The 12,982-nt window shown below is 38.1% G+C and overlaps 1 protein-coding gene and 1 pseudogene across 2 annotated transcripts; one reads left to right on the top strand and one right to left on the bottom strand.

Moving 5' to 3' along the window:
* Positions 1–1,899: 1,899 nt before the first annotated feature.
* LOC144644309 (uncharacterized) lies at positions 1,900–5,169 on the top strand. The gene has a single exon (XM_078503766.1). It carries the CDS (start codon positions 2,629–2,631, stop codon positions 4,057–4,059), a length of 1,431 nt encoding a protein of 476 aa, XP_078359892.1. The 5' UTR covers positions 1,900–2,628; the 3' UTR covers positions 4,060–5,169.
* A 168-nt stretch (positions 5,170–5,337) lies between these two features.
* On the bottom strand, positions 5,338–12,771 carry LOC144644307 (proton-coupled folate transporter-like; annotated as a pseudogene). Its single transcript, XR_013569087.1, has 5 exons — positions 12,535–12,771; positions 9,714–10,776; positions 8,890–8,973; positions 8,374–8,530; positions 5,338–6,891 (listed from the first exon to the last, which is right to left on the bottom strand). The product of XR_013569087.1 is annotated as a proton-coupled folate transporter-like (transcript).
* Between the last annotated feature and the right edge of the window lie 211 nt (positions 12,772–12,982).

Genomic DNA, 12,982 nt, shown 5'->3' with positions numbered 1-12,982 from the left:
ATTTTTATAGCTAAAAGTCCTAAAAGTTATCGTAGACGACAAATTTTCTTTTAAAGTTTTATTGCCCCAAAAGAAAATTCTAAAATTTAACAATTTATTATAAACTTTTCAATTCTGAATATATTAAAGTTTGAACACTGTAAAAGCATTCTTTGCATTTAAGGTGAACCACACTTTTTATATTTATACAACTATTTACGTCTAAAAGCTCAAGCATTCGATGTTCTTTCAAGTGTTAACAATTTTAAGAAAAACATAAACTCGACTAATTTGCAGACTAGCTCTCACTACATTTACACATAACATATTAATCAACATAATGTAAACAAAACGTCTAGCTATCTGAATGTAAAATTAAACTACAAAATACCACTGGATCTAATCCTTGAAGTCGACAAATCATCAGCCATACAATGTTCCATTGTTAATGACTTTATAAAGCGGTTGAGTTCCTCGCAGCATATCGCGAACTCCGGGTCTTCCAGTGTAAACTTCACGTGCAAACTCGTCCCTAGCAACGTGAACGTTCCGTTTGACAGTGTCAAGAAGCACTTTTCTATGATGTTGTACATCGGTCAGAATTTCGCTTTGGTTTGTAAGAACGCTTATCTGCTGGTCTCTTGTAAACCTCATTCTATCTCCTTGATCCGTGAGCCCAACAAGGGTTTTGTTTCGCGGCCACTGAATTGTCTGGAATCGTTCTTCCATCCGCCGCGTCTCTTGCGCGTTTGGGTAGTTTTGCGGATAGTTTAGCCTGTAGCCGGTTCGTACAAACGGTCCTGGAGCTTCATAACGTTTGTAGTCTTTAATCTTGACGTTATGTTCCATCTGATTCATGTTGGAAGCGAATTACTGGGAAGAAACCTTCCTTCGATTCATGTATTCTTCCCCGAAGCTCGAACGAGTGTAGATTCTATAGCAACAAGTGTTGGTCGAGAGGAGTCTGGGTCACATGAAAGTTAAGGTGGCTCTGCGCTAGCTACCAGTATGTCTGCGGTGCTAAACATCGCATGTCCTTTAATTTATTTTGTTACTTTTATTTTTACTCGGGCCTTATTTCATTGAGACATTTTTCGCACGTAAAAATTCAAAACCGTTTTTTGGTTAGCTTTAACGACGAAACAACCAAAATATAGTCAGGATTTTTGTAAAGATCTCCAACAAAGCTGATGTGGACCTACTCAAATCAAAAGATAAAACTATAACCAAAATTAAAACAATTCTTACAAAAAAACAATCTATTTACAATAAAATCAAAAATCATACAAAAAACCCTACTTAGAAGCTGTCTGGTTTTTAGCTGTCTGATTTCCTTTCGAGAAGAAAACCATTCTTCATGCTTTTGTGTTTGATAAGTGCTTCGAACTTATTACTTCCCGAAGGTGACCAATTAAACATTCTTTACTCTCTATATCTATTTAGCCCGTTTCTTTGCTGCTTTTGTGGTTAAGTGGTGATTAGTGCCGATCCAATAATAATTATATGTCATTATCTTTTATCTGGGCCGAAGGTTACAGATAAAATAATATATCGTTTACTCGCTTTGTGTTTTCAACATCATTAATAAATTAAAGAGCGCATTACGTACAAGTTTTGTTGTTTGGTTCAAAAGAAAGCTGTTTGTTTCGTTCTTTCTGAGCATGGATACAAAATCAAGCACTGGGCTGCATGCAATAATACAATAATGCAATACAATCTACAATAATACACAGAGTTACAAATTTTAAATGCGTGTTTTTTATTTCAAACACTAAAGACGAGACATGCTTCTAAATAATACACTGTTAAAATATTGTCTTCAAAATCACAATATGTCAAGTGATTCCGAACAAATGACGCAGCTCGACTAACAACGCAAATCTTAATTATCACCATTTTCACAGCAGTGGCCACAAAAAATTTAGGCGTTTCTAAAAAGTATAATTATAATGAGTTAGGAAACGGTAACAGTTCTTTGTCATTTTTCTTTTCTAACTTTGCTCATCAAATATGAACAGCTTTCAGCTGAGCTTCGGTGTTATGTCGTCTGAGCACGTCTTGCAACTCGCAAACAAAGCAACGGGAAACCAAAATTAACATCGATACACCACAGAGGTCCGCATGTTTTTCTTATCGCGTTGATAAACACATCTATATCTGATGTTACACACTGAAGTGTTACGGATGATCACAGTAAAACAGCCCAGCTGAAAAATCGACGTTCTGTTGTGCTAAATAGCCTTCCAAATGTTTTCAAAAATTGGTGCTTGAAGAAGACGTGTTGTTGTGGAACTCCAGTGTTTACCTTGAAATCTCGGTCGGACAGGTGAAGGGAAGTGTAAAATCCGCATGTTCTTCCTTAATGGTTCTTGTGCGCCCTTCGGCGCGAGAAGAAAATCCTCCCATATATCTTAGCTGAATGAAGAAAGAAGCAAGTATTCCCTGTTGTTTTGAATTGAGGAAGGAACCTGGTGCTTTTGCCGGAGATACTAGAACTAAAACTGTTCAGATGCTGAGGAACTTTGTTGTTTTGCTGTTGCTTATAGTGTCTGTGGCTACAAAGAATCCAAAGAAGTCTTCAGTATAAAAACAACGTCAGTTGGAGACTAACTTGCAGCGTTTAACTCTTCCCATAAAGTGTCAGTAAATATGTCCAGGCCGTCAACTTCTTCAACACTGGTAAGCCGCAAACTTTCAGCGCTTACGGAATCTTATGACGGAGACACCGAGAGCTTGACCTGCCCTGGAGCACAAGTGGAAAATAACAGCGTATACTTCAACTGTAACGAGTCACTCACTTCTCCAACGTTTCCAGTAAAGCTAGAGGGGATAAAACCGAGCGACACTAATTTCACGAGAGAATTGTCGCTTCCATCATTTGAATCCGATACTGAAACTGAAACTTCGACATCTGGCACTAGTGCTGTGAACTATACTGACAGTGAGTTCTGTCGCGTGAAACGACCTGTTGAAAAAATTGTCGAATCAGCAGAGATTTGTCAGAGAAATGAAGACTGTTTTAAATCCGAAACCACAACTTGGGACAATAGAAATGATACAGTAGATGGTTTATCCACACTACTATTTCAGTCTAAGTTTATATCAGATGAAACTCCTAATACAAATTTTTATGATCATGTTCGATGTGAAGCAAATACCGCCGAGGAATCAATTTCAGGTCGAGCCATGTTAAGGGAAAATTCTGTCATGATTGCCGAAAATGGCACAGAAAATATAAATTCTAGTGAAAAATTTGATCAGCGTCGAGAAACCGAGCGAGACATCAAAGAAAAGCAAAGAGCTTTGAGAAACAATTTCCGAGAAATAGTGAAGAAAGGAAGAAAGGTTTTACGAGAAACGCGCGCAAAAAGAAACAGGAATGAAATTAGCTCAGGACGCAGAAAAGCTGTCAGTAAAAAGCAAACTGAAAGAGTGAAGACAAACAACGCAGCCGCTTGGACAAACTCAAAGAAAAGTGACACTTCTCTTGAAAATTCCACAAAGGTAAAGGATATTTGGATAGGAAAACGCGCGCACGGCTGTCCAAAAGCTAACAATCTTCTAAAGCAGCGTAAAAGGCAAGAATGTTTAGACATCGAGAAAATTCAAGCGCAGCATTTAATAACAGAGTTGACACACTGGAATTTACATGAGCAAGCTACGGATGTTGAACGCGCCCTGACCTTCACTGAAGAAAAGGAAAAAGAGTTCGACATCCAACTGGAAGAAGAGCGGCGAAATATCAAAAGTCTGAAAAACGCTGAGAAATTGCAACAGAGACAAGAAGAAAAGAGAAAACGGCTAGAGGAGATTAGGAAACTTGAAGCTGAGCGGAAAGAGAAGGAAGCTGTAGATAGGCAAAGGAGAGTCGAAGAAGCAAAGAAAAAGCGCGAACGTAACCTAGTGCTCTGGGAAAGTTACCACTCGGCTGTTCTTGCAAATTCTATCTCGAGATCTTTCACATTTTCGTACTTTCCAAAGCTTCGGCTTCAGCCAATCGAACGGCCACAAACAGAACCTCAGAAACTAACACATGCTGCCAAGCATCATGAAGCCCGCAGAGGAAAATACGAACGGTAGTGGTGGGGAAAAAACATTTATGGAAAAAAAAAAAGAAAAAAAAACCGCTGCAATTATACACTACACGGATAAAACGACCCGCATACAATTCCATACAAGATCCTAGTGAGGTTCATCAGATTGCACTCCATAGGATAATCTTGTACACTTTTTTTGTTAAATTCTTGCACGCTATCGGTTCTCGTTGATATTTTACACAGGGATTACTGTTAAATTGTCTCAGTTCAAAATCGAGTATGGCTATCAAAAATACGCACGCAACGCGTGCATACAGCTGGAGAAGTCCACCACCAAATAATTTAATGGTCACTGCACAGAACTGACTGCATATAATTTCAGTGAAAAATACCGTTCGTAATCAAGACCAGACGTGCATTTTGTATTCTCACACTTCCATGGGATAGCCAAAAGAGAATGATTTGCCCACTTTTTAAAGCCAAGCCGATTAGTTTCGAGACTTCGCAATATTCCACTAAGCTTCCATAAGGTAGTTATGCTTTTTATCGCGTGTTCTATTGATTAAATCAGGTGTCAGTTTGCCACACTTTAGTGATTAGAGAAATTGCTTCTAGTCTTCAAAGGCCACTGTAGCACTCACTGTTAACAAAGGTCTATATATTTCAACCCTGATAGAGAAAAGATAAACACATATGGAACTAAACAGTAAACACTCTCCACTCAACAGACTCAAGTCACTTGGCTAATAAGCAAAATATTATTTAACCGCACGGTTTTCAGGAAAACTGGATGTAACACAACAAAGAAAAACTATAAAATATCGCGGGAAATTTATACTCCTTTTGTGGTTTTGTGTATTTAGTTATAGTTTCACTTGCCCACCGAGGAAGCACATTTTCTTTAAAAATTAATAACTTTGTTCATTTATTTGTACTCTGCTCTTAGAAGGTGGATAATGATTTTATACGCAACATTCGAAATTTAACGTTTTAAATTGTAAGTTTTTATTTTTTAGGACTTTTTATAGCGATGTTAATCAATCAAGGTGTTTTAATTTTTTATATTTTTAATCATGTTAATTATATTATCTATAGTAGCTAGCATTTTTATATTTATCTATCTATAAAGTATCTATCTAAATGAAATGTTGATCGCTATCGGTAAGATTTTGTTTTTGTAGCCTTCCTTAACTATGACTTAAGGTTTTCTATGGCCTCAAAATATTTTTTTTCACTGCTCACCAAATATGGTTAAACAATTCAATTGAAATACAGTCGTCAATAAAAAAAAAACAACAATAGCATAATGCCCAGACAATATTCTCATTTTGCAATTTATTGTTGCTCTTTTTTGAGTTCTTAACGGTATCTAATTGAATAAAAATATTTATTAACTATAACTTAAGGAATAAAAGTATTTAACTACCAGGTATAACTTATGGAATAAAAATTTAACTATAATTTATAACTTATCATTTATAATTTATTCATAATATATAACTTATCAGTCATACTTGTTAACTGTAAAATGTAATTAAAACAGCCCTCACATCCTGATGACAGAAAAAAGCAGGGTAAATGTTGGGCAAGTAGGGAGTACCCCCCCCCCCCCCATCATCTCTGGCACTAAATATTTTTTTTTTCTGTCACTTCACAGAATAAAAACTGCATACATGGCCAAACGAAAGATTTCATGGTCACTATTTTGAAATAATTATGCCCTTTCACAAAAATATTAAAATGAAGGAAGTGATAGCTGTAGATTGTCTTTATATGTAAATAGGGTAATTCTCAGAAGCGATATTTATTTAAAGAAATCTCTGGAAATTATTAAGAAGCATGTGGACATTTACAACAGGGCTTAAAGGATTTGCAAAACATTATTTTGTTGTTTCTTGTCATCGGGGGTGTCAAATGGTAAATGTGAGACTTCGCGAGACGGCGAGACTGATATCTTTTCTGTGAGCCCGAGACCTTTTGAGAGCTTTTTAGCCTTGCAAAAGAAATCGAGACTCCGAGAAGGCGTCAAAGAAAAATTCGAGACGACAAGACCCTTGAAATTTGGCAGAAATTTTGAGAGACACATTTTTTGAAGGATCATTCACCACCCCTATCATGCTAATGTGCAGTCCCAGAAAATATCCATACCCACCCCATGGAAGCTCAGTGGAAATTCCAAGGGGGTGGTGTGTCTCAAAAGCCAAAATTTTTAGAGGAAAGTAATTTGGGGCTTTACTGGACTTTCCAGAGAGGTAGGGGAATTCAGACCAAAAAGCCTTCTGTGGAAAGGGTATGGATATTTTCTGGAACAACACAATACACAATTCAGATCATGACCCCAAAATGTGTAAACATGAATGGTCAATAAAATATTGAGACCTGTATACTGATAGCTCAAAACTATTACGTTAATAAGCATATTTCAGAATTGTCTAGAGTTTAAGACATTGTTTACTGAGAGTTATTGTCTTTAAAATATCATAATTAAACCAAAAGTGAAAGTTTACTTTCACTTCCAGTTTTCTGTCACTTCAATTTTATAGTGCTCATCAAGGCCTATAAGGCAGATCCATGTGGGGCTTACTTATGGGGCTTCCTTCTTATGTCCTTGTCCCAAAGGCGGGAAAATAAATGGACCAGCAAGGGCAGAGTCACTGGTTAAAAAGAAATTCCTTGGTCTAGATCCTCATTTGTCACAATACTATACTCCTGATAACTGCTCAAGTCCTCTCTCGTCACCACAGGGACACTACAAGTACGCGGGCTTGATCTTGATCTGGTGCTTATTGAGCACTGTCGTGCAAAGTCAGACTCTGAAGATTCACCTTCATAGAAAAGACTTCCTGAGGTGGTGTGCTCATTTCTATGAATAATCCTGAAAGATTAAAAGATTGTATCAGTGTAAAAAAGTTGCTTCTTTAATTAGCTTAGCACCAGGGATTGGAGGTTTGAAATGATAGCCAGCATTTTTTTTTGTCCCTGGGGGGGATGGGCGGGCTCTGCATTTTTACGTCATTAATATTGTCAATTAAAGGCCAAATGAACAGAAATTTCAAAATGCCATTTTAACCAACCAAACACTAAAATTATCCATTATTAAGTGAATTAAAGAAAAAATTTTGCTTTCTGAGCCTCAAAGCCCAAATTACAGCAAAAAATACGAAGATTTCCGAAGGCTTCACAGAAACGTTTTTGAATGACTGCGCACTAAAATGGAAGGAATGGAACGAGTTTTTGACGTCATAATTGGTGTTTTTGAAGACGACCGCAGACCGATTCCGCAGATGGCACTGCTTGTCAAAGTTCAAGACAATAGAGAGCTAATAAGCAACGACAACGACAACATCAACGAAATCGTCTGGTGGAAAATGAATTTATGTTTTACCTGAGAATCTCGCAACTTTCCAGACGTATTCTGCTTATTTATCGCTTTAAGAACTAACTCCCACTGAATATTCAAAGAGAGGGTTCAACCCCAAATAGAAAAACCAAAAATTAGCCGTTGTGGCTGACATTGTCCAAAATATGCAGAATTTGGACATTTCACGTTGTTGTTCGACAGAGAACGGCTTTGACATGTACCAAGATTCAAAATGCATGTGCAGAGTTAACGCACATGTAGATAATTCTGCTCATTAACGTTAAATGCTAATGAGAAAGGACAATAGAGATTGCTGATTTGTTTTCATACCAGCGTGCATTCTACCTATGTCTCACATGATATGCAAAACGACAGCAAACAAAACTTTAAGCTATTTTTTGCGCTTCAGCTATTTTATCTATGTCTCTGAACAACAACCAACAAACAATCAACTGAAAAACAGCCAAACAGAACAAAATAACTGCTTGAAATGTCACCAAACACATTTATTTAAATTCTAAGGTGTGGTCTGCGGAATCGGTCTGCGGTCGTCTTCAAAAACACCATTATTATGTCAAGTTTTTATTTCCGGCAATTTTTCCGAGCAGTCTACGACTATGAAGGACTAAAAAAGCATTTTTCAACTTGCAATATCTCTCCAATGCAATGTCTGATTACTTTGAAACTTCGGGATATGTTTATTTGGCTCTTAAAAAACACATGGGCAAAAAATAAAAATAAAAATGGAAATTTCTGTTTATTTGACATTTAATCAATCAATCAATGACAACAAACCAATAAATTAATCTCTAATCAACTTCCAATTTTTAATCACGCTTATAAAATTTATAAAAATTAACAAAAATCTTTAATACTGAAAACGGGGTGTTTGTTAAACAGATCAGCACTTTTAAAATCAAAAGAGCCATTTTCATCATGACTACGGGCTTTAATAATTGACAAAAGTATGCCTTCATTAATGGCAGTTTTACATACCCAACAAGAATGGCTGGAACAATCAGTAATAAAGCTCCTATCACAAAGGATAACCCGGGAAACACATCACTTGTGACATGAAAAAGATGTCTGAAAATGAAGACTCCCAGAAAAGATGCCAGACTTTCCATACACGAAACAACTGCAAACAATGTTCCTAGGAAAAAAGTTGTTTAGAAAAATTCAAAATTAACTTACTTGCTATAAGGAAAAAGTACATTAAACTTATATTTTTAAAAAACAAAAACTGCCAATGACTGACAGCAGTTTAAAAGCTGAACATTACCAGCAGCAGTAAAGGGGAGGGACCTGAAGGAACCACACCCCACATCTCTTTGGAGCAAGAAAGGGTTAATTTTCAAACTCCAGGCATCAATTTTAAACCTGAAAAAATCAATAATGCACCTAACCCCCCCCCCCCCCCCCTACTTTGCACATTTGGATCTGTGGTTATCATTGATTTTCAACAGTAAATTAACATTAAAACTTACAAAAAACTTCACTCTATAAAATTACCCTGTTCCTGTGGCTCTACCAGCCTGGACATACTGCCCTTCATCACTGCTAGTGGCATGGCACCTAAAAACTGAAATGCTGGAACTGAAAATACAAAAAATAAACATAAATTTACACTCATGACTCAACCCTGTGATCAACGCTTGTGGAAACACTAATCATGTCTTACAAATTTTTAATCTGGATGTAACAAAAATTATGAAACCCTAACCCCAATAAGTACAAGGTCCAATAACTGGATTTTGGAATAACATTAGTTACAACTGAAGGGCTTATTTATTTCAAGCACATTTGTGGAGGAGATGGGGTGGGAGGGTGGGCTTATAGAGACACAGGACTTATTTAATTTAGTAAAATGACAGGGAGGTTATCATGACCAGTACCAAGATGTTACAAAGTGCAAAGTAGCGAGGTGTGCAAGCCATTTTGGTTAGCCTAAATAATACATTGGTTAGCCTATATGGCACTCCAGTCTAAGCCTTAATTGCACTCTGGTTTGCCTACAGTTAGCTTTAAGGCAGCTTGGGGTAAGCCCATGCTGCTTTCCCTCATTTTGTCGCTGCGGTCAGTCGCAGCAATGGAGATACATTGTCGCAAAAATGCACCATGTCACACAAGGCAACATGTTGCAGCGACCTGTCCCTGCAACATGTTGCAGCAACTTGTCACCTAGTGTGTCCCCTGACCTAAAAGATGACTTAAGTTTGAACAAGTCCATTAAACCTTACTTGAATCTTATAACTGACTAGGGATAACAAGATCAGTGGCACCCCGAACAACTTGTAAAATGTAACCTTGCCTACTAAACATCACATAGCACTTACCATTAAAAAACAAACGAGTTGTCCTGCTGAACGCTGCCAAAATGAGGCCAGCAAAAAAAGACAGCAAACCTGCTTCAATGAGCCAGTTGTTGGACATTTTTAAAATGGTCTGAAATAACTTGACACCAGCCAAGCTAGTAATAAAACGTAATGCAAGAGCCCCTGATAAGTAGTGCCAGTCAAAACCAGAGTAAAAGAAAGTGATGTTTGAGCATACAAAATAAGCAAATTGTTTGTTCCAGTAATAACTAACACACCAATGAAAAACGTAGCAACAAAAGTCAGTAAGCGCCATCTTCTACCATTTCCTGGATCAAAACTGAAAACTCTGCACATGCCAACAAAATAATTGCAGCTACAAATTGGAGTTGAATCATAGCCAAGTGACGTCTTTTCTAAGAAGCAGATAACATAGATAATGTTAAAAATGCCGAGAGCAAGAACAACCCAGAGAAAATACTGGAACCAGTTACACTCCAAATAGAAACCACTAATAAAATAAGCTAAGCCGATTCCAATCCCTTTGGCACAGTCTAAGAAAACAATTCGCAACGTTCTTTGTCTGCTACTAGTAATATCAGCAATAAAGGCCATGCATGCTGCCATAAAGCTGGTGTTATAACCCAAAGTACTTGTCACCAGACTTGCAATAATGAAAAAGTGGAATGGCTCCTTAAAGTGTGTGACGATGATAAACAAAGCCACACGCAGCACTGTACCTAACAAGGAGACAACAAGCACCTCTTTGCGCCCCTCGGTTTCACTCCAGATCCCAAGAAGAACTGTTGACGGTATGGCCATCAAAAGTGATGCCAAGTTTATATAAAGCAGCCAGTATTCTGTATCTGCTGAACTCTGCATCTTTATCCCAATGTCGGCAGTGGAGTTGCAACAATCAACATTCTCTGATGTATTTGCGTGATCCTTAGATAAATTGTTGTAGATGTGCTTTTGAGTGATGATCTCCAGCAGAGTTGTTGCAAAGAAGGTTAAAAATGCAATCAGCTCCACAGCAACAGTCCAATACCTTCCCATTGTATCCAACAAGTTGAGTCACCTTACTCTGAAAAAAAAAAAAGATTTAAATTCAATAGCAAACAAAATCAATGAGTAAATAAAAGATGAGCTTCAAAATTAAAAATAAATGCTTATGAAGCTCACCTCAAATCAAATGCCCAGGGTACGCCCTGTTTGCCTGGGGTGGAAAGGGGGAGATAGTAGACTGTCCAAGCTCGTCGTGGAACGGTGAGCGACGGGGAACTGTGGAAGTCTAGGAAAACTGAAGGAATGATCACTCTTTGATAGAGAGGATGTGAGGAGGATTAGGTTTACAGGGAGATTCTTATTTTTTTTGTTTTGGTATTTTTATGTCAATGAAAACTTTCTACGGTAACTGAGTCATTTTGCCTACGAGTGGATTGGCTAACGACCAGTTCGCTGACGTCTTAGGTCGTTTTGCTAACGTCTTAAGACATTTCGCTAACAAGCTGTAGTCACCCTTTAAAGTATGACCGACAATATTCCTCGTTCTTTTAGCATGAACAAAGGGTGACTACAGCTCGTTAGCGAAACGACTTTAGACGTAGGCAAAATCGACCTAAGACATTACGAATGGTCGTTAGCGAATCCACTCGTAGGAGAAACAAGCGCATTTCCTCTCTACTCTTTATAATAGGCTACAAATTTGTAAGTACTGGTAGTTGATCACTACATGAGAAACAGTGAGAGTTCAAGTTTCAAAAAGTTGCCTCATACAGTGTCCTAATTTAATTTTTGTCAGAATGACCACTGGTAGGTTCCACTTTGAATGGTATTGTTTAATAATTTAAACAATGTTTTTTGCCAGGACTTGCACAACTTTAAGCTCTATGATCGTCCCCTATTATTTTATTTTGGACATCTTTGTTTGCAGCCAGGATAAGGCAACAGGTATTTTGCAAAACACAGAAAGTAAGCAAATAAGGAAATAACCCTGTTGCAAAAGGTAGCCTTTCTAATCATGACCCAGGGCCGGGGGGTAGAAATTTGAACAAGGAAAAATATCTTAGAATGCTATATTTTATGCACCTATCAATTAATCCCGCGGGGGGGAGTGCGGGCCAGGGGTGGGGATTTGACAGAAAAGTAAAAATTGCAGTCAAGTCCAGGTGGGAAATTTTTTGTTCAATGTACCTAGGACCCACCCAGGGGCAGATTCAAAACTAACAAGTAGTTTTACATCCTCACTTCTCACCGTTCGTATTCATTTAAAAAAGTCACGGACGTCTTAGATTTCCGTTCCTACTCCAAGTACTTGAAAGTAAAATATTTGCTTTTATGACTGGCGTTAAACGTGGCAGATATTCCGTGAAAACTCAGTACCTTGCTGACGCATATGATTTCAGCCACGAGAAGGAATAACTGGTATTGCGTCTGAGATTGGATCTAGGCGCTTCCCGGTCAAAGTCAAATGTCCCAACCCCCGGGACGCGACTCGCAGTCAGCCCGACAGAGGGGATCGTTCTTGTTGTCTCCCGTGCCTTTGCCCGCACTCCCCCCGCGGGATTTACATTGATAGGTGCATTAGGAGGTAATTACTTTGTATTCACTATTTTCCTCCATTACCATGTACTGCCCCGATTTAGTTGCACACTGCAGTAGTACCAAGCTAAATATCGTCATCAGACTAGAAAGATTAGTTTACAAAGCTCTGTGATGTTGTCAAATCACCTGGAAGTTTCGAGGAAGTTGGAAAAGCTAAGCTTAATACAATAGTTAAACTTCGTCCAACTTTGTCAAATGTTCACCATAAACTTGCAAACAAACTTCGATTACTAATTACCTGAATATGGCCATCTTCGGCGATCCTTTAAGCTTGCTGTATTCACAATTTTCTTGTCGTATTCTTGTCGGATCTTATTAAAAGCCGCGATGCTTCTCCGCACGTCTCTACCGCCCGCCATATTGTAATTCGTGACGTCTATACGCCTCCTTCCAGGAAATGATGGACCTGACGTGACGTGACATGCAAGATAGTAACGCCGCGGTATGAAGCAACCTCGTTCCCAGGGCGTTGAAGATTTAGTTGAAGATAGACTCGCGGGCTTTTCAGGAAGCAAAAAAGTCACGCATCTACGGGTATTTTTTTGTGGGCTACAGACTGTGGATATTAAAGAAAGTATTTGATATTTGTTTGCACGCTTTTCAAACCGACGGAACAAAAAATAAATGCAATGCGATCTGGCCGTTTAGTTCAGTATGGTCTTCTTTTTAGGGAACGCCATCGTAAC

Source organism: Oculina patagonica, chromosome 2, assembly GCF_052425735.1.
Source record: "Oculina patagonica isolate OP01 chromosome 2, crgOcupat, whole genome shotgun sequence".
NCBI lineage: Eukaryota > Metazoa > Cnidaria > Anthozoa > Scleractinia > Oculinidae > Oculina > Oculina patagonica.
The sequence above is the reverse complement of the archived record's forward strand: the minus strand, read 5'-3'. Positions and strand labels throughout refer to the sequence as shown.

Coding starts and splice junctions, on each gene's coding strand:
- LOC144644309 (XM_078503766.1), top strand. CDS start 2,629: ATGTCCAGGCCGTCAACTTCTTCAACACTGGTAAGCCGCAAACTTTCA.